At 32.9% G+C, this 26,304-nt stretch overlaps 1 protein-coding gene across 1 annotated transcript in view; it reads left to right on the forward strand.

Moving 5' to 3' along the window:
* The window catches only part of Dip-C (dipeptidase C), a 92,784-nt gene that overhangs the window by 65,054 nt on the left and 1,426 nt on the right, over nucleotides 1–26,304 (forward strand). The window contains exons 11-15 of the mRNA XM_085827675.1: nucleotides 4,734–4,811; nucleotides 8,187–8,335; nucleotides 17,147–17,331; nucleotides 22,223–22,333; nucleotides 25,281–25,364. Of these exons, the coding sequence (XP_085683801.1) occupies nucleotides 4,734–4,811; nucleotides 8,187–8,335; nucleotides 17,147–17,331; nucleotides 22,223–22,333; nucleotides 25,281–25,364 (607 nt within the window). The remainder of the gene's footprint in view (nucleotides 1–4,733; nucleotides 4,812–8,186; nucleotides 8,336–17,146; nucleotides 17,332–22,222; nucleotides 22,334–25,280; nucleotides 25,365–26,304) is intronic.

Genomic DNA, 26,304 nt, shown 5'->3' on the forward strand with positions numbered 1-26,304 from the left:
GCGAACAAAATAGTCCACATTCTTGTTTTGAAGCAAAGGGTGTTTCGTTTGGAGATGGCGTTTAAGTTTGCTTGGGACCATAGCACTGTTAGCTAGCTTTTCACCACACACCACGCACAGTGGAGTTGGTTTGTGTTCATCTCCAGTGAAAGTAAATCCAACTGAAATATAGCTTTCGCTATATTGCCTTGCGCCAGAGAATTTAACCATCTTTGCTTTCTTTTGACCCCCACTCATACTCTGGCTCTCATCTGGCTCCAGATTTTGTTCAGAGTCCAGTTCTTTCCTTTTCAAAAACTTGTCCATCACTGCAGTATCAGTGTCTCTCTCCTCACAGCAGCCGTTGTCTTTCTGACACTGTATGAGGCGTCTGCCTGCGTCTCATGGGGGCGGGGACATGGCGGACACTTGTCAAGATTGGCAGGGGGAGGAGTTATAGCACTGCACATCGCCGTGACCACCTATGACACTGGCGGGGGGGGTGATGGAAGGAGTTATAGCGGGCGAACAGCACCATGACACCCAGACCCGGCGGCACACTGGTGTGCCGCGGAACAATAAAGAATGTCTTTGTTTAAATTTCTCAAACCAACCATGACTTGCAGAAAAAGATATCTTTTTTACATCTGACAAAGTCAACAGTGACTGATTGTTAAGTGCTTTATAAATCTTTAAAGCCTTATTTGTAATAGCATTAGTATCAATTGGAATCCGTTCTTGATTTTGGTCTTCTATCTATATCACTGATTCCTTTTCCATATTTTCCATTGTATCGTCTCTTGCATATGAAATTCTGCTTTTACTGCTGCAAGTTCCAGCTGCTACACTTTTTCTAATAAGAATCTTCATTTTTTTTTAATTGTCCATTGTGGCTTTATTCATGGAGTAAAATTTAGCGACATTTGTTGCTCTTTCTTTATTATGTAGATGATCTAATATTTTAATTTTTGTTTCTAAAGAAATAACTTTTCTTTTTAGTTCATTTTTTTCCCAAAGCTTTTGGCATCATAAGACTTTAAAAAATTTATGTAAATTATAAAAATGCCACAGAATATAAATGTTTAAAATTTACCAGTATACATTCAAATATCTAGATAAAAATAATGTAAGCTTTGCTGCTAAAATACTAATACTGCTCTAGTTCACATAAACCAAATAGCTATTTTGTTGTGAACTATACTTATTACGGGTATTCCCCCTTTTACAAACAGGAAATCCCCATCCTTGTTGTTGCCACAAATGTTACCAAAGGAATGAGATTCAAAAATGACTTCAAACATATGTATTTATGTATATGCAGTCGAATATACATTTTTACTAAGTGTTTGAAATCCATTAATTTTTAAACCGTGTAAAACCAAAATCATGTAAAGCAAGTGCTGTGTAAATCAAGGGATAGGCATATATTGTTATTTCATTGTTTCTACTTAATTTAACTAACTAAATGCTTTTTTTCCACACATAACTACATGCTTTTGAATATTTTGAAAGTAACTGAATATTGAATATTTTGAAAGTAGTAATCCTTCCTCTCATATGTGATAATGATAATAAAAACAAGCATCTTATTTGTTATCCACATAACAATCAAAAGCCTACATTTAAAATTATACGATTACAAAAAAAAAAAAAAACAAAAAAAAATGCATTTAGACTTAAAAGCTGATGTATTTCATAGACCTGAAACATTAAAGTAAAATATCTGATACGTTTATGAAATCCAACCAAAGCTTAAAGTTGGTAAAAATGTCTACACTCTTTGCAGCAGAAGTTTAATCATTCTTTACTTAGTTAGATAATAAAGAGATACAAATTACCGATAGAGCACATAAAAAACTTAAATCGCTTATCATAATTTTTCACATCGTATTACCATTGTTTATCTCTTTTCAGAGTCGCATATTGTGACGTTTCATTGATGTCTGCATCCAGTGATTTTGCAAATACTCTACTTCATGCAGTCCCAAATATTAATATTTTTTCTTTCAAAATGCAGGGGAAAATAGAACTTAATTCTTCTTTACAAATATAAACATGGTTATCAAGAATTAATCGAGTTACATAAAACCAAAATGAACATCTATATATATCATGCTTATGCATTATTGGCACTGTGTTTGGTGACAATGTATATTGCTAATTGTATTATGAGCTGTATAATTGTTCTGCAAATCTCTCATCTACTAAAATTTTCAGTCAAAAGTTTTTTTCCAAAATTCTAAAATATTCCTGCTATTTGAATATTTTGAATAGTTGGGCTTTTATAAATAAAAGCTTTTCGTCCCTATTGAGGATATTTTCTCAAAACATAAATGTAAAAAATTATGAAAGGAAATTAGCCAAAGAACATAAAATTTAAAATATCTAATTAAATATTAATGTATTGTCTGTATAATACTGTAAGCATGTATGTATGAATAATACTGTAAGCATGTATGTATGAATAATACTGTAAGCATTTCATTAGCCATATACAGTGGTGGCCAAAATTGTGGACACTTTTGGAAATGTTTATGGTTTTGAATTTTGTATGCTTATAGAAAATGTTACGTTTCGCAAAATGCAAACTTGTATGTATCATTTTAAAGAGAATTTATTACTGAATTCAATACAAAACACAAAATTCAATTATTTGCAATACAAAAAAACGTTATATGTACTTTAATATAAATAAAAAACACAGTTATGAAGTGGTTTGTAATGTCTAGCTTTCCTGGCCAATCACTGTTCTTATTCTGAGAACCAATCAAATGTTAGTAACTGCCAGTAGAAGCTGACATCATGTTAACACTTGAAACAATTCATTATTTTGCTTTGTTCTGTAGAAGTAAGACCTGTTTCTTATACACTGCAATTACAAGTAGGAATTTTTGTAAAAATTTTTAATATTTAGTCAAGAAGCAATGACATCAAATAAAAGAGTAGATTAGACACCTAGAAAGAGATGTAATATTATTGTGTTACGAGAAAGTGGTCTTTCCTATGCTGAAATTGCAAGACAGGTGGGTGGTTCAGTTACATCTGGAGTCTGAAAGTTTTGTTTACGATATCAGGAGACAAATTGAATAAAAAACAAAGAAGGAAAAGGCCAAAAAAGGTGCACCACATCTACCTATGACAGAAGAATAAAAAGACTTTGTCTCCAAGATAGAAAAATGTCATCAGTGGCCATCAGAAGTGATCTGAATGATGCTGGTGTTTCTGTCAGTTCAAGAACAATCAGGAGAAGATTAACAGATGTTGGACTGAGAGGTAGAATTCCACGAAAAAAGCCTTATCTTAATTTTCAGCAACGAAAAAAAGAAGGCTATAATTGTTTCCTGGCATCATGTAATAATGAAAGAAGAGCTTAAAACTCTTGTCAGCTCAATGAAACGTTGATGTGAAGCTGTAATCAAAAATAAAGGGTACCCTACTAAGTACTGATAACTCACTGCAATCATCTCTATCTAATGTATATCGATAACTATTATCGTTTAACTTTTAAACTTTTTTTGTATTGCAAATAATTGAATTTTGCATTTTGTATTGAATTCAGTTATAAATTTGCTTTAAAATGATATATACAAGTCTGCATTTTGTGAAATGTAACATTTTCTATAAGCATACAGTGGGCAAAGGAACACATTAATTGGACAGATGATCAGTGGTCACAAGTTATATGGAGTGATGAAACTAAGATATCGTTATTCGGAAGTGATGAGCGAAAATATGTTAGACGTAGAATAGGAGAAGAGCTACATCCTGACTGCATTCAAGCAACTGTGAAGAACCCAGTTAGTGTTATGATTTGGTCATGCATGTCAGCAGATGGTATTGATCGCCTTCATGTCATCGATGGGACACTGAATGCCAGAAAATACATTGACACTGTTCTAGAACCAAAACTTCTACGTTCCATCAGAGATCTCTTTCCCAACAATGCTTCGTTTATTTTTCAGCAGGATTCTGCTCCTTGCCACACAGCCAAAATATGGAAAGAGTGGTTTCGTACAAAGAGCATTAAATTGTTGTCATGGCCAGAAACAGTCCTGACCTCAATCCTATCGAAAATTTGTGGCACCGTTTGAAAACTCTTGTCCAAATGAGGCACCCATCAAATAAAAGGGAACTAATTGAGGCTATAATTGTTTTCTGGCATCATGTAATAACGAAAGAAGAGCTTAACTCTTGACAGCTCAATGAAACGTTGATGTGAAGCTGTAATCAAAAATAAAGGGTACCCTACTGAGTACTGATAACTCACTGCAATCATCTCTATCTAATGTATATCGATAACTGTTATCATTTAACTTTTCAACTTTTTTTTTGTATTGCAAATAATTGAATTTTGCATTTTGTATTGAATTCAGTAATAAATTCGCTTTAAAATGATATATATAAGTCTGCATTTTGTGAAACGTAACATTTTCTATAAGCATACAAAGTTTTAAAAAAAATTAAAATTTCTAAAAGTGTCCACAATTTTGGCCACCACTGTAATTGTGTACTACTAAGTGAATTGAAGTTAATTTGGATATCTTTTGAACTAGTGTTGCCATGCAGCATGAAAATCTCCTTGTTTTTCTTATCATAAGGTTTTTAAATGATGATATGATAAATAAATAGGAATAAGTAAAGATCTTATTAAAGATAAATATTGCTTCAAATTTGTTAGAAAAACTTATTTTTAGCTTGATTTATTGTACATTAATAACTTGTTCTATTATTAATTAATGTTATGAAATTTGTAGTGGCGAAAATGGAGCCATTTTACATTATGGTCATGCTGGTGCTCCTAATGATAAGACAGTAGAAGATGGTGATATGTGGTGAGATTTTGAATTGTATAGTATATTCAATGAAACATATTTTGTGTTTTAAACGTTTAATTTTTTTATTAGCATCTGCTTTGAGTTATATTTGAAATTTACTGGATTTCCATTTTATGAACTTACAGTGGGTTATTTTGTAAATTTAGCAGTGGATTATTTGAATAATTTAAAGTGTTTACTACAAGGTTAGACAAAATTGATTTCTTTTTCCTATCCTTCTTCTAAATGTGGATATTCCATGTGAATAGAATCTTGAAAACGAAAGAAAGTGAAATTAGAAAATAGAGAGAAGAATGTTGTAGGAACTAGAAGTGAACAACAAAATACAGTAAAGTGGCAACATTTGAAGGTTTAATGAATTTTATTCTCAATATGTAGCTATCTATAGAAAAATTTAAGTAATGTAGTAAAATTTAGTTTTATAAAATCATACCTAATAATTGAAGCTGCATGTACACAAGTTAGCCTTGACCTCCAAAAACTATGAAATTGCCTTGAACATACTAAAAGAACAATTTGATCAAAAATATATTTTTATACATTTGCATATACACTGATGAGCGAAAACATTATGACCATCCCCACATTTTTCAATGAACATGTCTGAATGAAATAGAGGGCATATGATTAAGTGGGAATGATATTTAATTGCTGCAAGAAAACATAAGGAATCATTCTAGCACTTTTATAACTGATGGGAAAGGCTGTTGATGTAAGTGAATTTGATAGAGGGTGGATTGCAATGGTCCGAAGTCCGAAATTACATGGCTGGTAGGTTGTTCACAATCTACCATTGTTAGTATTTATGCAAAGTGAATAAATGATGGTGAAATCAGCAGTAGACGCCAAGATGGTGGACACCAATGCATCATCAAAGGAAAAGAACATAGGAGACTGTCCTGCTTGATACAACAAAATCAGTGCCAGACAGTGGTTCAGCTGACAGCCTAATTTAATGAAGATGTGTGCGCAAGTGTTTTGGAACACACAGTACAGCAAACACTATTGGATACAGGACTGCACAGCAAACGTTCCACTCGTGTACCTCTGTTGACCAAGCATCATTGTCAACTGTGCCTGCAGTGGGCCTAGGGCTGGACCATTGATAAGTGGAAGACAGCTGCCTGGCCGGATGAATAACGGTCTCTCTTTCATCATGTCGATAGCCATGTCACAGGATACAGCATCTTCCAACCGAAGAGTTGCTCCACCTTCTGTATAGCACGCAATACACAGGTTGTTGGTGGTGGTATTAAGCTTTGGAGGACGTTCTCATAAGCATCTGTGAAACCCTTAGTTGTGTTAGAACAGACCATGAAAGCTGTGGACCGGCTGAACATAATTGCAGATCATTTGTATCCTTACATGGCATCTGTCTTCTCAACTGAAAATGGAATTGTCCAAGAGGACAAGATCCTAGGTCACAAGGCTCGAATTCGGTTGGAATGATTCAAGAGGCATAAAGATGAATTTCAGTTAATGTCTTAGCCAGCTAATTTTCCGGATCTTAACCCAATGCAGCAAATTTGGGATGTCGGGGGAACAGTAGCGCAGAGCTTATCACTATGTTAACTTTGCAAGACCGCTGCTTAGACATTTGGTACAACCTTTCTCCAGTCATCTACCAAGAACTTGTGGTATCCATTGCAAGGCAAGTTGCAGCTGTTTTGCAGGCCAAAGGTTGAACAATGCATTATTGAGTAGGTGGTCATTATGTTTTGGCTCTTCAATGTATTAAGACTGTTTTAAACTTAAGTCCGATACAAAAGTAATATGATATTATGTCGATGCTTAGATTTTATTCAGAATGGGAAACATATTCAAGGTTTAGAAAATAATGGAATTAATCTGAACAGTTACAGTTTCCTGTTGTATCCTGTGTTGTTAAAATTGATCCTCAGAGATTTGGCATTAGAATTTTCTTGCAGACTCCCATTAATAAAATATAAATGAAATACTTATTTGGGTAGAATTTTTGAAGATGTGAATTCAGTATCGTGAATGAAATGAGTACTTAACTGAAGAACTTTATTCAGTTTCTCCAGATGCATGATTGGAAATAAAATTTAATTCTTTATAAAAACCTACTCAGAGCTACTCAGAAATATTTAATAAAAACAAAGTTGATAATGGAGCAAAACAATTTAATTCAATCATTCCTACTACTATTGCATTTGTTATTGATATGAAAAATGTATATTTTGTGCAAAATCTGAAAATGATCATGATTCTGTTTCTTTTCTCTTATCAACTGAACATCAAAAATTATCCCTAATAAAAAGTTGCATGTGTTATTCCTGGCTTCTTAAAGAACATATTTGTAAACAGTGTAAGACAAAAAATAGGTGTGGAATTCGCAAATGCCAGCATATTGAACTGAACTGCAATAAACCCTCGGTTTTTTCTTTCCCTCCTCTGGAATCTGGTCAGAGCAGCACCATAAAAGTGCAAGATGTTTTGACTTTCGTAGCATATGTAAAAATGAAAAAGATTGTAAAATCCTATTTGAAACATATTCAACAATTATAATGGTTTCAAAAGAACTCAGTTTATTGTTTTTACTGTTCTATGGAATGTGCTGCTCTATTATTGTTGATCCAACATATTAGACTTGGATGGGACTAATTTTTATCCAAGTGTTCAGTTTGTGAAATGCTGATGCCTAAAACTCCATTTCCCTTTCTTATTTCTATGAAAGGCAAAGTTAATGACCTTATATAAGGATTTTAGGTTTAAATGAGAGGTTATGAAATGCAAAGGCAAAATTCCAAAAACTTTTCATTCTTGCATGGGAGGATAATGCAAGTGAATAAAATTTCTAAATCGTAATGCAAAAATAATGAAGAAAAAATATGCAAGTATAATTATGATATTCTTAACATTGATTTAAATGCATAAGAAAGGACTGAAAATAATAAAAAAGATCACTAGTTATTTAAAAATATTCTTTTAATGAGGAAATACAAATAATATGATTTATAGTTTTATAATGCACAGATTATTTTATCTTATTTATTTTAGTCCTTAATTACCAAATTTTAATGAATGTACCAATTTCTTAAAAATTTTTTATGCTTGATACTTTATACTAAAAAAAAAAAAAAAAAAAAAATTAAAAAGTCATTTCTTCTAATAGTCCTTTTGAATTTCGAAAATTATTGAAACAGTTTTTGGAAGCATGTGGATTTGTGACTTAGAAAATTTCAAGAAAACTTTGTTAGTTCTAGAAACTGATATTTTTATAAGTATTACAAATTTAAGCAATTGTACATAATATGCCTCTATAAAACTAAATTAAGTTTCGAAGCATTATCATACAAATTAAAACTGAAGTGTTCTATGGTAGCTTTATTTTTTTTTCCCTGTTTCCAGCCTATTTGACATGGGTTGTGAGTACTATTGTTATGCATCAGATATCACATGTTCTTTCCCAGCAAATGGAAAATTTAATGATAAGCAGAAACTTATTTATGAAGCTGTATATAAATCTAGTAGAGCAGTGATGGCTGCAGTAAAACCAGGTAACATGAACTGTTTCTTCATATGCCATATTTTTAGAGTGATAGTAATATGAAATATATTTTAGAATGTTTTAATTAATGTGAATTTAATACAATTGAATTATTCAACTATGGCAAAGCAGAGTAGGACTGGTAAAGGAATGGTTGATACTTTCTTGCTTTACTGTCATCTGTGGAAATTGGCAGAGGTCCCTCTGAACTTCAGCCAATAAATTTGGTGGAAGTTTGTTAAAACAGGTCGCTTTTTATCTAGTTAAATAAACAACAGGTCAAAGTTACAGTGTTTGAAGTAAATAACACTATCGAATGGATATTCCTTTGTAACAATTTTGCATTGTTATTGTTGATCCATTTTTCAATAAAGCTACATATGATGACTATTAATTAAAAATCATTTAACAGTTCCTCATTTTGCAATTCAGGAAAATTGTTTTCTTCAATTGACAAGAAAATTATAAGTTCATCAATTAAACTGTTAAATCTCTTCAGAACCTTCCCAATACTAAGCCACAAATGTCTGTGTATAAAGTATTTCATAAAATTTACTTTCAGTATCTTTTGATGATACAGTAAATTGCCAATGATTTATGTCTCATCCCTGAATAAAATTCACTACTTTTGTGGCAATATTAATGACATGATCCAATTTTAAAACTTTTTTACAAAGTACTTTTTGATAAATGAGGCAATACAGAAAAATTACTTTTGTTGAGCTAGGACAGCTGTCTGTTGTGATGCTTAATACTTTGGCTTTGTTGTTGTCCAAGTTAAATGCATTTTGACTAGCCATAAGAAAACATAAACAACCATAAAAAACAACAGCCATAAAAAAGTCTTCTCCAGTAATTTTTCATCAAATGTACGCTAACCAGCTCCTAATTTTGATTTCTTGTCTGTGCTATGAATGAATATTAATAATTGATTTGTGTCAATTATATTACAGTACTGAAAGTGATAAAGCAGTAGTTAAAATTTGCAATTTTTGTTTGTAGCTGATCAAATAAATTCTGTAAATACTTTCAGTTCACAGTACTAACATTTTTCTTGAAAGGCTTAAACTTTCAAATATTGTTTTCTTTCCTAGGCAACATATTTCAAAATTTTATCCATAAATTCTGTGACAAACTCTGCATAAATAAATGGTTTATACAACTTTGCAACATTTTATGCAGAAACTTAATTATCTTAATTGGCTGCTTTGTCAGTGGTTTTTATTGTTTGACTTATTTAGAGTTAGCTATGTATTTTGTTGATGAAGCTATGTATTTTGTTTCTATTGCTAGATTTTAAAAAAATTGTCAGCAATATTTCATAATTTCTTAACCTGATTCATATTTCGAATACTTTGTTAAAAATGGCTTTTAAAATTATATTCTTTGATTATAGCAGTTATCTCTTGGCAAACTAAATTGCATTATTATTTGCATTTGTAAATATATACTTCGTTGTATGATTCTTTAAAATTTCCAATTCCCTCCCCCCCCTAACACACACACCGATTCATTTCAACACGTAAAATCAAACTCTTAAAACTTAGCCATGAAAAATATCCAGTATTCTTCGATCAGACATAAGGTTCATTTTACAGTCTACAGAGAGAAAGTAGAAAAAGTAGAAAGAAGAGAAAACTATTAAAGTTCCATAATATGTTAACTTGCTACTGCTATTCTAACTATGATCTCCACCAAGTTCTTCTACTTTGCGGCAATCTGATGATGACAGGACCACAATTTTATTCCCGTTTTTCAAGTTATCTAATCTACTCAGTTACACTTGTGAATGTCTGATTTATTCAGTATGCACATACATTTGCCAATCATTTGCTGAACTTGGCATGTTTAATCAGCAATATGTCCCACCCATGTGTACAGTAAAGCACAAGTTGAGCAGAATATGCTATGACAACTGCTTTCCATTCTTCAGGTCAGGGATAATTATTCATTTTATTGATTTTCATAGCGAGGCTGTTCACACATTTAGACGATGAATATTGTATTCACAAAACTAAATTACATAAAATTCTTGTGTTTTAAATGTTATATTGGACATCCCTTATTCTGAACTTTTTCGACACCACAATTTCCACGATAATAATGCCTTTTGAAGAGGTACTTTATCCCATTCCTCCCGAACAGCTTTCCAGAGTCCTGTTAGGATTTTGGGACAATGTCTGGATTATTCGCCACTCAAGAATTGGTCTTTCCATGTTAAACTCAAATTTGATCCAAACAAGAGCTTTCTTTTGGGTATTGCCAAAACTAATACTAGATCAATAGATCAATATATCCTAGGTGCAAACTGTATGGACAACCAATTAGAGTTTCTAAGAATATCAAATATTTGGGCATTACGATCGATGAAAAGCTCACTTTTATACCTCACCTAGATCAAATAAAGATCGAATGCACCCATATTCTTAATAGACTTAGTAAAATGAATCTCCAAGTTAAAGTTCTTAAGAGTTTATATAAAAGAGCTGTTGAGAGAAAAACCTTGTATGCATGTGGCGCATGGTGAACTGGAACGGTCCGAATGCGTAACAAAATTTTGAAAATTCAAAGAATCGCTTTATTGAGGATTACTAAATGTTTTAGAACTGTTTCCACAGTAGCTCTTCAGATTTTGGCTGAATGTCCTCCGATCGATATTTTAGCGGAAAAAGAATATTGCATCTTCAAATTAAAAGCTGGTAATAAAACTGTTGATTGTTTCAGTGAGATCTTCTTGAAAAAGGTTTAGACATTCATCCAGCTTTGTTGAAACGGTTGAATTGGCATAAAAGCCTCCCCAATATGACAGGCTACACGATTTTTATAGATTGATCTAAATTAAATGGTCATGTGGGGGCAGCCTTTTGTGTGTTCTCAGATGAGAAACTAAGCTTACAAAGGAAATGTAGACTTTCTGACAATGCCTCTGTCTATCAGGCAGAGTTAGTGGCCCTGCGAGAGGCCTTGTATTGGCTTATTTCTAATTCTGCGATAAATCCTGTAGAAATCTATTGTGACTGCAAAAGTGCAATTGTTTCAATTAAAGATGTTTGTCCAAGTAACGATCTAATTAAACAGATGAAAGACTTGCTCATTTTTCTTAGCACTTTCAGAGATATTAAACTCTTTTGGACGAAGAGTCATATTGGTACCATTGGTAACGAGTTAGCAGATAGATTGGCAAAGGCTGCCACTGAAAATCAAATTACTGATTTTGAAGTAAAGACTTCCTTTGACAGTTTGAAATCCTTGTTGAAAAGAAAAAGTTTGACTTTATGGCAAGCAAAGTGGAAGGACCCAGATTCTAAAGGAAGATTTACTTATAATTTAATCTCAATTGCAAGTGAGAAAAAGATGCCTGAGTGACAAGTATCTAAAGCTTTAACTAGTCATGGACACTTTCCCTTTTATTATAATAGGTTTTCGATTAAAAATTGTGTCTGTCCATGTGGCATGAGTAATGTCGATATTGAGCACCTGTTGTTTGATTGCTCTTCTATGAAAAATATTGTTCTAAGATTTATTCCAGATATGCTAAATTTAATACTCTAAAGGATCTAAGTAAAAATACAGGGTACTATTCGGTTTCGAGGGCCGTAAAAAATCGCCAAACTATTATTAGTGCCAATGCTGCCAAAAATAATTGCGGCAAGAAAGGAAGTATAATAGTAAATAACTATCTAAGATGATGTTTTAATTTAGATGAAAGGTTAATATTTCATCTCATTGGTTGTTCAAACGTAATTTCTATAATGAATGATGCCTTTTCTTTGAAAATATTCTCGGTAAAGTGCAGAATCGCTCACTTATTTATTTGCCGCTTTTTACAAGGGTAAAAACAATTGGATTTTTGTCAATTTTCTTTTACTTTTTAAGTGAAAATAGGTCGATGACATAGATAAAGTCAAGGGTGTGCGCATTGCCATTTTTGTGCAATTATAGGATTTTTTTTTAAGTGAAAATAGATCGATGTGCACATGGATACCAAGTATGTGCAATTCTTAAAAACGCATCAAGCAGTGGGTGATTCTGCACTTTACCCAAAATTCTATTGCCGACTTTTCGTCATGGGCAATTGCCAAATTATTAAATCCATAGGATATCAAATAAGGATTTAAAAATTAAACTAGTATTTCGATGGCGCCTTAAGAAATATATAACTATATAAACTTACGCAATCTGAAATCAGCACGTACGCTAGATTTGGCGCACTGTTAAATGGGCGCGTTTGCTAGATTTGATGCTTTTGCGCATATATTTTCGCTGCAATTTTTTTTACGGCCCTCCAAACGGAATAGTACCAAATACAGTGACTAAATTGAAATTGTCAAATTTCATAAAATATGTATCTGAAATGAAAGGAATTTATATATTGATTATGTTTAAAATTTCCCTGTTGGTTTAAAGGAAAACTAGAATGTTTATCATACTATGTTATTTTATTTCTTTGCATATGTAAGTAACATATTTTTATGCATGCAAGTAATATGTATTATATTTTACAAAGTTTGTAATAATGCTTTTGTTGGTGCAGCTGGTAAATCTTACCAGCTCCTATACTTTAAGTTCATATTTTAGTTGTTTGTTCTAAGTTATTTCAGGTAGTAAGGTGGTAGTTCTATTGCTTAATGGGCCTGCTTTAGGCCTTGTTTTAGATCTCAATGTTTCTTTAATTAAATAGCTCCACTAAGCCCTGTTAAACCTCCAGTAGCGGTACAGGAAATGCAACCAGTCATATATACACTGAAGTGACAAAAGTCATGGGATACCTCCTAATATTTTGTCGGTCCTCCTTTTGCCCGACGTAGTGCAGCAGCTCGACGTGGCATGGACTCAACAAGTCGTTGAAAGTCCCCTGCAGGAATATTGACGTCCATAACTGTGAAAGTGTTGACGGTGCAGGATTTTGGGCACGAACTGACCTCTTGATAATGTCCCATAAATGTTCGATGGGATTCATGTCGGACAATCTAGGTGGCCAGATCATTCGCTGGAATTGTCCAGAATGTTCTTCTAACCAATTGCGAACAATTGTGGCCCGGTGACATGGCGCATTGTCATCCATAAAAATCTCATCGTTGTTTGAGTACGTGAAGTCCATGAATGGCTGTAAGTAGCTGAAGGTATCCATTTCCAGTCAATGATCGGTTCAGTTGCACCAGAGGACCAAGTCCATGCCATGTAAAAACAGCCCAGACCATTATGGAACCACCACCAGCTTGAACAGTGCCTTGTTGACATTTTGGGTCCATGGCTTCATGGGGTCTGCGCCACACTCGAACCCTACCATCAGCTCTTACCAACTGAAATCGTGACTCATCTGACCAAGCCACGGTTTTCCATTCGTTTAGGGACCAACCGATATGCTCACGAGCCCACGAGTCGCTGCAGGCGATGTCGTGCTGTCAGTAAAGGCACTCGAGTCGGTCTTCTGCTGGCATAGCCCAACGAAGACAAATTTTGCCGCACTGTCCTATCAGAAACGTCCCTCGTACGTCCCACATTGATTTCTTCGGTTATTTGACACAGTGTTGCTTGTCTGTGAACATTGACAACTCTACACAGGCGTCGCTGGTCTCGGTCGTTAAGTGCAGGTGGTCGGCCACTGCGCTGTCCATGGTGGGATGTTATGCCTGAAATTAGATACTCTCGGCACACTCTTGACACTGTGGATCTCGGAGTTTTGAATTCCCTAACGATATCCGAAATGGAATGACCCGTGCGTCTAGCTCTAACTACCATTCCGCGTTCAAAGTCTGTTAATTCTCGTTGTGCGGCCATAATCATGTCAAAGCCTCTTCACATGAATAACTTGAACACAAATGAAAGCCCTGCCAAAGCATTTCACATTTATACATTTTCTATGTGATACTACTGCCATCTGTATATTTGCATATTGCTATCCCATGACTTTTGTCACTTCAGTGTATATATGTAACACTTAAAAGGAAAAGGGAAAGCAGTGCCATGTATTATCAGTTTTCAATGCAGTTAGTTGCTTGCACCAAACATGTATATATGACGTAATAATTGTGAACTGAAACTTTCAACTCTAACCAAAACTTTTCTCTTCATGTGCTTCCTTCCATCTTGCATAGCTACGCACTTCAGCTTCACTCTCTGCTCTGCTAGGATGTAATTTCGCTATCTTGCTCACCATCATATCAAAAGTGTAAATGTTCTTGAATAGGCACAGCTAGAGTGTCAAGCGAACTGTTGCCACAAATATCAATTGCATATAAAAATGGAATTAAAACTGCCAAGTTATTTAGATATTACCAATTTAACATTATTAGCCTACTATGCAGTCGGAATGCTTCATCTTCAATATGCATCTAGGTATGCATCAACACTGCTTCTGGCTTTTCCTTGTGCTTATTGTTTCATATTATACATATTTATATTCCCACTCTGATACCTGGCTTGGTGAGCTCATTTTTTAGTCTTATATGCTAGTAAATTGTGCATTTTTTTCTTTAAAGGTGGTTGAATTAGGTTGTTATGTTCTGGTTAAGGTTTTATGCCATTAATGAATTTGTATGCAGTAGCTGTAGATTATCAGCAGTTTAAAACTTTAACCCGCGAGAACACGCACTCATTTTCAAGCACGAGAACTCGCACCGGGTATCTCATACCCTAGTTCATTTCTGCTATTGAAATATCAATTAATACTGTTTATAAGCAAACTTTATGTAATTAAATATTACAAAATAATACGTTAAAGAACTTTAGGGAATTTAATTATGCATACATACATGTTTAAAGACAATTTTGACAAACTATGTACTGATGTTCAACACAGACTTATTTCACATTTTTGGCACATAAATCTTGATTTTCTGTCCTTATTACATGGACAAAATGCACATCGTTTATAATTTGCTTTGAGATTTTATACAGGCAGTTCGCAGTTATCGATTTCCAGTTCCTTAGAAGTTTCAGGCTTACGGTTTCTGTGGTGTTCTGAAAGAACGAGTTCCTGTATTTCAAAAAGAAATGTCTGTTTCTGAGCTGTGTGGTAGGATGTTTCATGGACATCAACTAATCCTGACATTAATAACAGCCTCATTTAACATGTAAAATAAAATAACCATTGGCCAGCGATTTCATATCCTCGCTGTAGTGTATGGTGGAGCCATTTTGTCGACAACGTCCACAACTCCTTTCGCAAGATTATAAAGTGTGGTGATATTCGTTTTTTGTTTCAATTCCATGGTGGTTTCATCTATCTTATCATCAGTATGAATTGTGGATAACATAACTACATCATTGTTCTTTTTTGCAGAATACAAAACTTTTTTTAACAGCTTCTTTTTCTCCAAAACTCCAGGTGGTATTTCTCTTTTATTTTGTCTAAGTGTTTCAACCATTGCAAGTTTATTTTTTAAAAGTTCTTATGCTAGCTCATATCCCATATACTAATTGTCAGTTGTCAAGTTGCGTCTAGAATTGAAAATCTGTGTTATCAACCGCATCACAATGGATTTCGAGCTACAGTCTATTTTGAATGGTCCATCGAGTTGTTGACCGACATAAATCTCCATATTCCAGGTATAAAATATTCTAGAATCTACTAGTGCAAATATCTTGATGCTATACTTAGGCTTTTTGGACATATATACTGCCTGAATTCGCACCACAGAAAACATTCCATGCATCTACGGGAGATGTGACAGTTTTTGAATAAGCTGTATTACCTGGAAGCTTGATAATTATATTCCTTGAAGGCTTCCTAACATGTTGCCGGTATTTTTTCTTCTGCCATATTGTAACTTTATCTTTAACAATATAAAAATTGGTTGTTGACAGTGAACTTTCATCTTCTGTTTCTATCTCAATTTCGTAATTAGGTAAGAATCGTAATTGCTACAGTATTCAGTCCTTTTTCAGAGGCAACTCTATCTTCAGATATAGGTTCATCATCGCTAGAAACAGCCTCAATAAGGTGTTGAAAATATTTATTTTCTTCGTCGTAATTCAGATAGCACTTCATATTTCACTAAGCTGACAGAAAAAAGGAAAGATCTGACTGACGCGAGGACTAGCATGGATATGACATCCCCTCCCCCCGACACCTGTATCTCAAAATCTATTTTTAGGGCTGAACTAGTTTTTTTTCCTGCTGAAAGAATGTTACTTTGAATACGGCTACACGAAATTCTGGCTTAATCTGAAAAGAAGAAAGTAACAAAAACGTTGAATGAAAATGGAAGCAAAAGTTAATTTTCAGTTTTGTACGGCAAAAATTTTGTCTTCTTGCCCGTTGGACAAATTGTTTGTTTTTGCGTAGAAACTGATTTTAATTTTAAAGATTGTTTTTTTATCTGTGTTAGTTGTTTTAGGTTTTTCTGTATTTTATAATTTTTAAGTGAAAATGTTCTGAGTTTTTATGTATTTTTACCTTTGGCCGTAAAGTAAGAACCGAATTGATTTGAATGATAAATGTATCTGTAATTAAATTCGAGGAAATATGTTTTAAATCAAGTGCAGCAGAAAGTGTGTATAATTTATTAGGCCATACAAGGAAGTCATGTGGTCTCCACATATTCAGTTTAGTCAAATAAAAAATTACATTAAAATACAAAACAAAGATGTGATCATAAGGGTTAATGTAAATGTATGCAAGTGCACATTACTTTTTCATATTTTTCAATAGTTAAAGATTTTGTGATAATTAAAAGCTGAGGAACTAAAACAAATTGTTAAGTCTAGCATTTCCAGTGGATATATTAATTTTCAATGAAAAATAAAATAATACTATTTGTTTTACTTTTTGGATGAAGGCAGAATGTTTTATGTTAATTTTTTTCATGTATGTTAGGGGTAAGCTGGGTTGATATGCACAAACTTGCAAATAAAGTGCATTTAGAAGAATTAAAAGCAGGTGGTTTACTCAAAGGAGATGTGAATGATATGTTGAAAGTCAATTTAGGAGCTGTTTTTATGCCGCATGGTCTTGGACATTTTATGGGATGTGATGTACATGATGTTGGTGGTTATATCGAGGTAATATGCTATTTCAAAAAACATTTAGTTTATTTTATTTTACTGTGAGTCTAATCATGATTGTATATGAAGAACATTAACTGCACTTTATTTATTTGTTACCGAAATGACTTTTTTCATAAATGTCAGATAAAAAATTATTTTTGCCTTGTACTAATTGTATATAGTTATTTAAATCATAATGAAAAACACAGTTTTTGTTTTAATTCCTTGATATTTCTGCCATTTTTTAAGTGTAAAACATTTTTGAATAGCTATTATGATCACATATTTATATAATATTTCTAGGATTGTTTTTTCTTAATCTTATTTTATAATTGATGATTTTTTAAAAGAATGTTTTTCAGAGCCGTTACCCCAAATTACTTTCATAATTGTGTAAATTTTGCCCTTTTTTATGTTTCTAAATGAATGTGATGATCATTTAACTGTACCTTCAAAATGTATGTTGACGAAGATAAAACCACAGACTGTTTGCAGTGTGTGATATAACCATGGCCCTGATACTAAAACTGAGTAAGTTACTCCTTCTGGTATACGTCAGTAGAAGGATGCTGTAATGAAATGTATTCAGAATTTTAATGATAAGAGTTTCACAAGATGTGGTATATCAAAAGGTTCTGAAAATGAGGCTGCATAGCCATAGGCTGCTGCAAATAAATTAATACAGAGGCTGTTCACACATTTTTTAGACGATGTATATTGTATTCACAAAACTAAATTACATAAAATTCTTGTGTTTTAAATGTTCTATTTGACATCCCTTATTCTGAACTATCTTTCGACACCGCAATTTCCAGGATAATAATGCCTTTTGAAGTGGCAGAAGAGGTATTCTATCCCATTCCTCCTGAACAGCTTTCCAGAGTCCTGCTAGGGTTTTGGGACAATGTTTGGACAATGCAGTTTTTAAAAGTCCGAAAGCACAAAAATCCATAGGTGACACATCGGAAGATTTAGCAGGGATATCAGTGAAGGGTATAGCCTTGATACCAGTTTTTTGTTCCATTTCTTTTAAGAAATTTACAGTGGATTTTGATGTGTGACTGCTAGCTGTGTCCTGATGGAGTCTCACAGACTGATGGCACTGTGTGTAAAGCGATGGTATTTCATTCAGAAAAATTGGCGATAAAATATGTTCCTGATAGTATTTGGAGTTAATCTTGACATTTTTTTGCACTCTCTTTATTTTTAACTTGCCATTATAAGAAAAACCAGCAACAATCACGAATCCCTTAGAAAAACTTTCTTTTGATTCTTTGAACCGTGTACTTAATTTTTTTTCTCCCCTTTTATGATAATAAATGGCTCTTTTTTTTTGTTACAATCATTTGAATACACCCATGCTTCATCTATTGTGACAATTGTTTTCCATTTTTCTTTGGATAAGTGTTTCTCATATAGAATTCTGCAGCGTGTCCTGTGTTGAGCGAAATGCTTTGGAAGAAGACGATGCACATTGCGTTTTTTCGCTTTCTTAAGATTTAAATCAACATTTATCATTTTGTTTACAGTGGACCCCGAGCATTTTAATGATTTTGCAACTGTCCTTTGACTAGGAGGATTTACTTTTAACATTAAACAACATACCTTTGCAATAGTCGAAGATATCTGTTTTTTCCTTGGATACTTGTTTGGAATTTTTGTTCCACTTGAGGCTCCAATTTGACATTTTTTTCCTTTCTTTTTGATGATATTACCTATTGATGCTTTAGATATCACAAAAACATGACTCTCACATCGATTTTGGATAACGGAGTATGCCTATTTCTCTTCGGAAAGAGCGTAAATGTAGCCTTCGAACCACTGCTTTGTTAAATTCGCCATTTTGAATAAAAACAAAACTTTCAAGCCACAGGCGATAATTTTGACTTTTAAAAACATAGTACAATTGCAATTACTTCTTTTGCAGCAAACGATTTTTTATTACCGCTTACCAAATCGTCTAAAAAATGTGTGAACAAACAGCCTCTGTACAAAATCACCGGCTGCTCTAGATTAAGCCACTCTTAAGCTAATGGAAATTCACCACTGAATTCTAGTATGCATGTGAGCATTGAAATACTTTGTGCAAGTTTCAAAGTCACTATGAATCTGATTTTTTTTTTTTTTTTTTTTTTACTATGCCTGCCATGTGTGTCTCAGGAATAGAAGCTCAGGAATATAGCATCAGAATGTATCATGTAATAAAAAGAAGTCAACATAGAACATATAAGAATGTTTAAACATCATTAGAGAGTTGTACTTTTCAAAGCAGTGGTATTCATTCTGTTGAAAGCCTTCTATTTGAAATAGCAATATCAAATATACATCCTGATAGTTCTAGCATAGGTTATATTAGACAAGGAAAATATGTTCAACATTATGTAATCTTTAAATTGCTCAGATGTGAAAGCAGCTGAATTTGATTTGTGATATTGGATTCACCTCAGTCTGTAATTAGAAAGGAAAAAGTCTGTGGTGTTCCAGACAGAAGAAGCTTTCATTGACTTGCAATTTATTTATTTATTTCCAGTGCAAAAATGTTTTACTTATTCCATAATAGAGAAGATGTAAAATTTTGCCACTAGTGTATGCTTCTGTCATAAATTCTTATGTCATATTTCTGTAACAGTGTTAAAGATAGAATGTATACCTCATACATTTCTATCTTTGCAATAGTAATGGAAATATGCTGTCGGATTTAAAATAAAGTAGTGAATAAAAGCATTGATATGTAATATCCTTAATGATTCTTCTGAGAAAGTCATAAGATGTCAGATCTGGTGAGTCTATAATGCAACATGAGTCATATTGTGCTCTTCACTCAGTTCAAGTAACATACTGAATTCATAACCAAGCATGATGTCATGATTTTTTTCCTTTTTGTATTAAGTAATGCTACTGGTACTTGATACTACAGGGATTATCATACATAACATTAGAAAGTGTTTCATCTGTGATGATGGATGAGGATTATTTTGGTATTGTATAAAGCAACTAATGTGGAATATAGAAGACACAATATAATAAACATGAAAAAATTATATCCAAAAATGCATTATGTCTATATGACCTAATATTAACATTGAGGCTCACCAGTGGCCGAGCAGTAAAGTCACTGAACACTGGTGGTTTGGTCCAAGGTTTGAATTCTGGGGAACTGTCTGGCTGCATATTCATGGTTTTTCACTTGTGTAACATGGATATGAGCCAGTTTCCCTTAAAAATCCTCCACGGAGCAATCTTGCCTTTGGTGAATACTATTGTGTGCAATGTTCTTATAAAAAAAACACTAGCATTGTATATATCAAAACATTTGGGCTTTCAGACATAATTTTCTGCATTATTTTGCATATTGCTAATCATATGAATGGTCAAATAAAAAAAAATTACATGTGATTTTTTTTTAAGAAACAAACTTTTGGTAGCATGTTTTTGAGATATCAATAAAAAATTTGGAAGGAATTCAGAAATTCTTTTTTAAAGCTAAAATGTTTATAAATTTCAGGCATATGAAGACAACTAAGATTACAACTAAAATAAAAAATCAGCATTTCAACTTTGATCAATTCATCACAGCTAGTTTAAAAAAAAAAAAAAAAAAAAAAAACAATAGCAAGAGAACTTATTTTTGATGATGAAATAAAATATATGAATGTAGAAAATTTTAAATCTTGGAAAATACAACTTGTAGGAGATTTTTACACTGTTTAATGCAGGAGATTAATATTGGTATTAATGTTTAATGTTGTTATTAATGTAGGAGATTTTTACACTGTTTTTTACAACAAAGGAAGGATAGTGTGATATTATAGGTTTGGGATATTAATTAAAAATATCTGGAAAGTGAAATATAGAATTTCTTAAAATTGTGTGGATGTAGAAACATCTGATCAGTTTGAATGATAAGTCCATTGTTTTGCAATTTGTTACTATCTTGAATCAAAATTAAAGCTGACCCCACTAGAGGCTGAGACACTAAGACCACTGAATACTGGTAATTCAACCTGGGTTCAAATTCAGGCCAATTGACTGGCTGTGTGGTTTTTTCCCATGGGCAAAGTTAATGTGAACCAGTTTCTCTTCCATGAAGGCATCTCTCCCCTTAGGAAAATAGCACTTGTCTGTATTCAAATAACCTAACCTAACCTAACTAAAAATTTAATTCCAAGGTTCAAATCAGGAATGCAGAACAATTTGCTTGTTTATAGGTTGTTGTTGTTTATTTCCCAACTTAATTACATACTTATTATGTTGGGCAAATTAATTTTTCTTCCTTTGTGCATTGAAAACTATTTCTGTCTACCCATATCATTTGGTATCTTCAGAATGCAAATTTATTTGAATGCAGTTTAGCCCCTGTGATATATACTGAATAGGAAATTTGAATGAAGAGAGTTATTTCAGACTTAGCATGTATTTAATTCTTACAACAGCAAGTTCATAGATTAATTGCAAGTTGCTTAGATTTTTGTATAACTTGTTTAACTCTGATAGCTATCTAGCTATAACAATCAGTAAATTTAGCTGTCATTGAAAAAAGCAAGCAAACACAAGTATAATATGCAACCATGAAGGAAATTGGTTTGTTTTTTCAGAAGGTCACTATTCAGAGGTGCTTAATAAAATGAAGGAGCACTTTGTTTACCTGATATTCAAGGTCAAGTAAATGAAATATTTAGAAGCATAAATTAATACTTTATTCTTAATTATTTTGAGTAGCATAAAACTTGTTTCTGTCATATTTAATATGTTTTATAAATGATAGATTGGGTATCTAAAATTGATATTTTAAATTATATTAAAAAGAATCCATAAAAAGAAAATTTCTAGCTAAGTACCATTATTCATCTTATACATTTCTAAAATATTGTTTTACTATATATGTATTAAATATTTTCTTGTGTAGGGAACACCAGAGAGACCTACAGAGGCTGGTTTACGTTCTTTAAGAACAGCTCGAGTTCTGAAAGCAGGAATGGTGTTAACTATTGAACCTGGAATATATTTCATTGATCAAGTAAGCGTTGTTGCATATTTATTTCTAAATATTGCAGTAAATAATATATATATATGTGTTTGTGTGTAGGATAAAAGAAATATGTAAAGCAAAATAATAACTTAAATTTGCAATAGTCCTTTCTCTATTTTAATTCGGATATTTCCCCTTTTCATCCTGAAAATACAGTACAAAGTCCGAAATCCGGACTCGTCAGGACTTCAGCGATTCCGGATTTGGGATTTTTCCTGATATTAGATCATCAGTTTAAATCTAGTAAGATGACATGTAGAAATTATAAAATTAAAAATATGAAATCGTGATTTATGAAATAATAAAGAATTTATGATCTAAAGGGTTTACCTTATTAAACATTTCTTTCAATGTAAGTTGTTTCTTCTTTTTTGTGTGTGTGTGATAATACTTTCTCTCTAATTCTGTATAGAGACATAATCTCTTGTTTAGTTACATTGTTGCTATTTCGAGAATTCCAACTAACTTGCCAATCGAAATTTTCTCGTTTTCAGTAACTTCTGTGTCATTTTTTCACTAACGGTAGCGGTATTTTCTGTATCTAGAACCATACTACAGATTTCACCATTCATTAATTGATTGATGATTGAGAAGCATTGTCATCACAATGAAAAACTTCTTTTATATCATCTTCATCGATTACCGCTTCTCCACATTTCTTTACAAAATCCGTTAATATGAAAATTTTATTGTTTTGCAATATCCAAAAACCTTTAAAATTAGTGGCTATCATCATCAAATTTAGCTATCCTTCACTATACATATTTGGCTCTGCATCATGAGCTTGGCGACTAACGACAAGTTATTCCGTTAAATTTTATTTTTCTTCTATTGTGCATTAAGACAATTAAGCCTGAATTGTATTAGTTTAATTATTTATTATTCTTATGTCTATTTCTTGCACATGCTTAAGGGTTATCAGAGTTCTGAATAAATAAATTCCCACATATACTTAAGCCTTATTGAGGGCTGGCACTAGATATCTCACTGCCTGATGCGGTCTCTGTGGGTCTTAAATTCTGCTACTTGATGCGGCCATACGAGCCCTAGCACTGGTTCTGGGTTTATGTAAATAAACAAATCAGTTATTCTTAAGTCAAATAGCCCTAAATGTAATCTTTGGAAATGTAATCTTTTATGTATCTATGTGGAATGTTTCAGTTTGAGATGTGTGTCAAGCAGACACGCAGCAACAGAGCCAAATTACAGATCGCACAAATTTTTGCTAAAATTTCTTCAGAAACAAGATATTTTATTTAGTGTCTTATTTAGTGAAGTGAAATTAAGAATCGGGACTCTCCAGCTGTTTTATTATGCATGGAGGGGGGAATCAAATGCGCATGCAATAAAGCCTACGAGAAAAACTTTGTTGGTGGTTTTGAGGTCTGGATTTTAGATCATTCTGGATATTGGATGTCCGGATTTCGGACTTTGTACTGTAATTTGAAAATTAAACCACTACTCATTTACCATTTGGACTATCCACGACCCTTCAAGAAATATGAAGTCCAGAAGAGCAGGTTAAATATTTAACAACAAAGCTTGGGTGACACATGACCTTTTTACAGATTGAATTAATGAAGTATTTGATCCGTCTATTAAAAAAGTCTGGAGATTGATTTGCAAGTTGCTTGTTATAGACAATGCTTCTGCATATACTCCAAGCCTATAAAATAACCTCCTTGAAGAATTTAAATTCATCAAGATCCAGTTCCTTTACAACAGCTTGTGGCTCAGCAGCTCATTTAAAATTTTGAAAAGCTTTACATTAAAGTGCTCTTTGAGCATTGTTTTGAGGTAACTGAACTCCCTCCAAAAGATAGTGAAAACCAATCTTTCACATTTAACAATCCTTTGCCTAACTACAGATTATCAACAAGGCATGGAAGGGGCTCACCATGAGAACCCTTATTTCTGTATAGAAGAACCTTTGGCCAGAAAACATTGTTAGACACGACTAACAATAACATTAAGACACAATAACACGCCGAATAAGTACTAATTCAAAAGTCAAACAACAAAAATCAGCGTTAATTTTCAAAATTTTCACAGAATTAGTTTCGATGGTTTTACCGAACCACTATCCTCAGCTGCAAAACCGCAAATGATTGAAGGCAGCTGACGAACCATCGAAACTAGTTCTGTGAAAATTTTGAAAATTAACGCTGATTTTTGTTGTTTGACTTCTGAATTAACAATAACATTGTTTGAATAAATGCCTGTGGAGTCTGTAATTGATGAGATTGTGTCTCTGATGAAGATTATAGGACTAGATGTGGATAGCAAAAACATCTGCGAGCTAGTGGACCGGCATATCCAGGAGCTGATCTTATAGAGCTACATTCTGTGTCACAGCAAAAGGTTGCAGAGATTTCATGAGAGAAGGAAATGATAAATCTCAACAAAGCAGCAGCCTTCCAGTAGGATACAGTAGATGCTAAAAGCATGGGAAACTGTTGCATCATACATTGAGAAGCACCATTCTAATAAGACAGTAATAATGCATGCTACAAATTTATTTAACAATAATGCTGTGTCTCATTGTCATCAAATATTGATATGTAGGTAAAACAAATGTCTTTGGATAATATTCTTGTAAAAAAGTATGTATTGTATATAATAAATTATCAGGTTCACAATAAAGTAATTTAGGTTTTTAGGGTGAAATAAAACTCAATTTTTTATACAAAATATGAACTTTAATCTGTCGTATATCTTCCATTCCGTATAATGACTTTTTGCCATCTTTCTGATAACTTCATAATGCTGTGCTCTTAGAACTTCTGGTCTTGATCAACAAAAAACTCAACCAAGTGTGATTTGAGGTCATAGTTATTAATGAAATTTTTACCATTTAAACTTCAAAACAAATTTCAATAAATATTTAATATAATTATAATATATTAATAAATATTTATTTAAATATTTTATTAAGTTGTTAGATGCAGCCTTCAGTAATCCAGAACAAGCTAAATATTTGGTCCATGATGCTATACAAGAATTTCGAAATTTTGGTGGTGTAAGTATAAACATTAATTATTTATGCAATTGACTAAAATCAAACCTTAGTTATATATTTAAGTATGAATCGTAGATGTTAATTTGCCTTTACATTACCTTGACTTTATATCTCTATTTGAGTAAGTTTTCTGTCAAAGTTTTCTCTCTTTTCAGTACAAACTCAGTAAATGCGTTTGTAGCATTCTATTTATTGTCACTCATAATTAGTGGCATTAAACCACTTATTCAAACAGTTCTCTTGGTTCGCTGTTGACAAATTATCTTTTACATGCTTCTGACATATTTCTTATTATTGATGAACTACAAAAAATGTAGGAGATTGTGGGGCTTTTTGTAGAGCACGTGATCTTTATCTCCTAGACTTTAGTTTTAGATGTGCAGACTTTAGTTTATGCAAATTGACATTTTAGTAAATATGACTGTAAGGAGGGGAAAGTGTGATTTATCAGATATTGAAAAAATATGGTAATTACTAGCCAAAGAGAACTAGTATTTTAGGTATGGTAGAATTTGTCAATAGAATTGCTCTGGTGCAAGTTTGGTGGCTGAATAGCATTTTGAGATCTGATGTGGCATTGTTAGAACTTCATACAGGAAGTTGAACATTGGCAATGAGGACTGGTTAACATCCTAATGTGCAGCAATTCAGTGAAGACATTCATTATGGAGCAAAACAAGGGTGAGTCTTCAGATATATGCCCAGAATTATTGTGCAGTAAATCTTGTTGTGAATGGTATTCAGATGCATTATTGGATCTATGCTTATGAAAATTCATTTGAAAAAAGACTGCAGTTTGACTAGAACTGCCAATACTGGACTTTATCTTCATTGACAATGAATTGCATTCTCTGATAAGTCTTTTGAGCTCTAGTGGATAAACTGAGGCTAGTTTGGGACGTGTTAACATCCAGCAACCATTATTAGACATATACAAGCC

The sequence above is a fragment of the Stegodyphus dumicola genome, chromosome 12 (genome assembly GCF_044657685.1).
Source record: "Stegodyphus dumicola isolate Sdum_Otavi_A_Nest chromosome 12, ASM4465768v1".
NCBI classification, from domain to species: Eukaryota; Metazoa; Arthropoda; class Arachnida; order Araneae; family Eresidae; genus Stegodyphus; species Stegodyphus dumicola.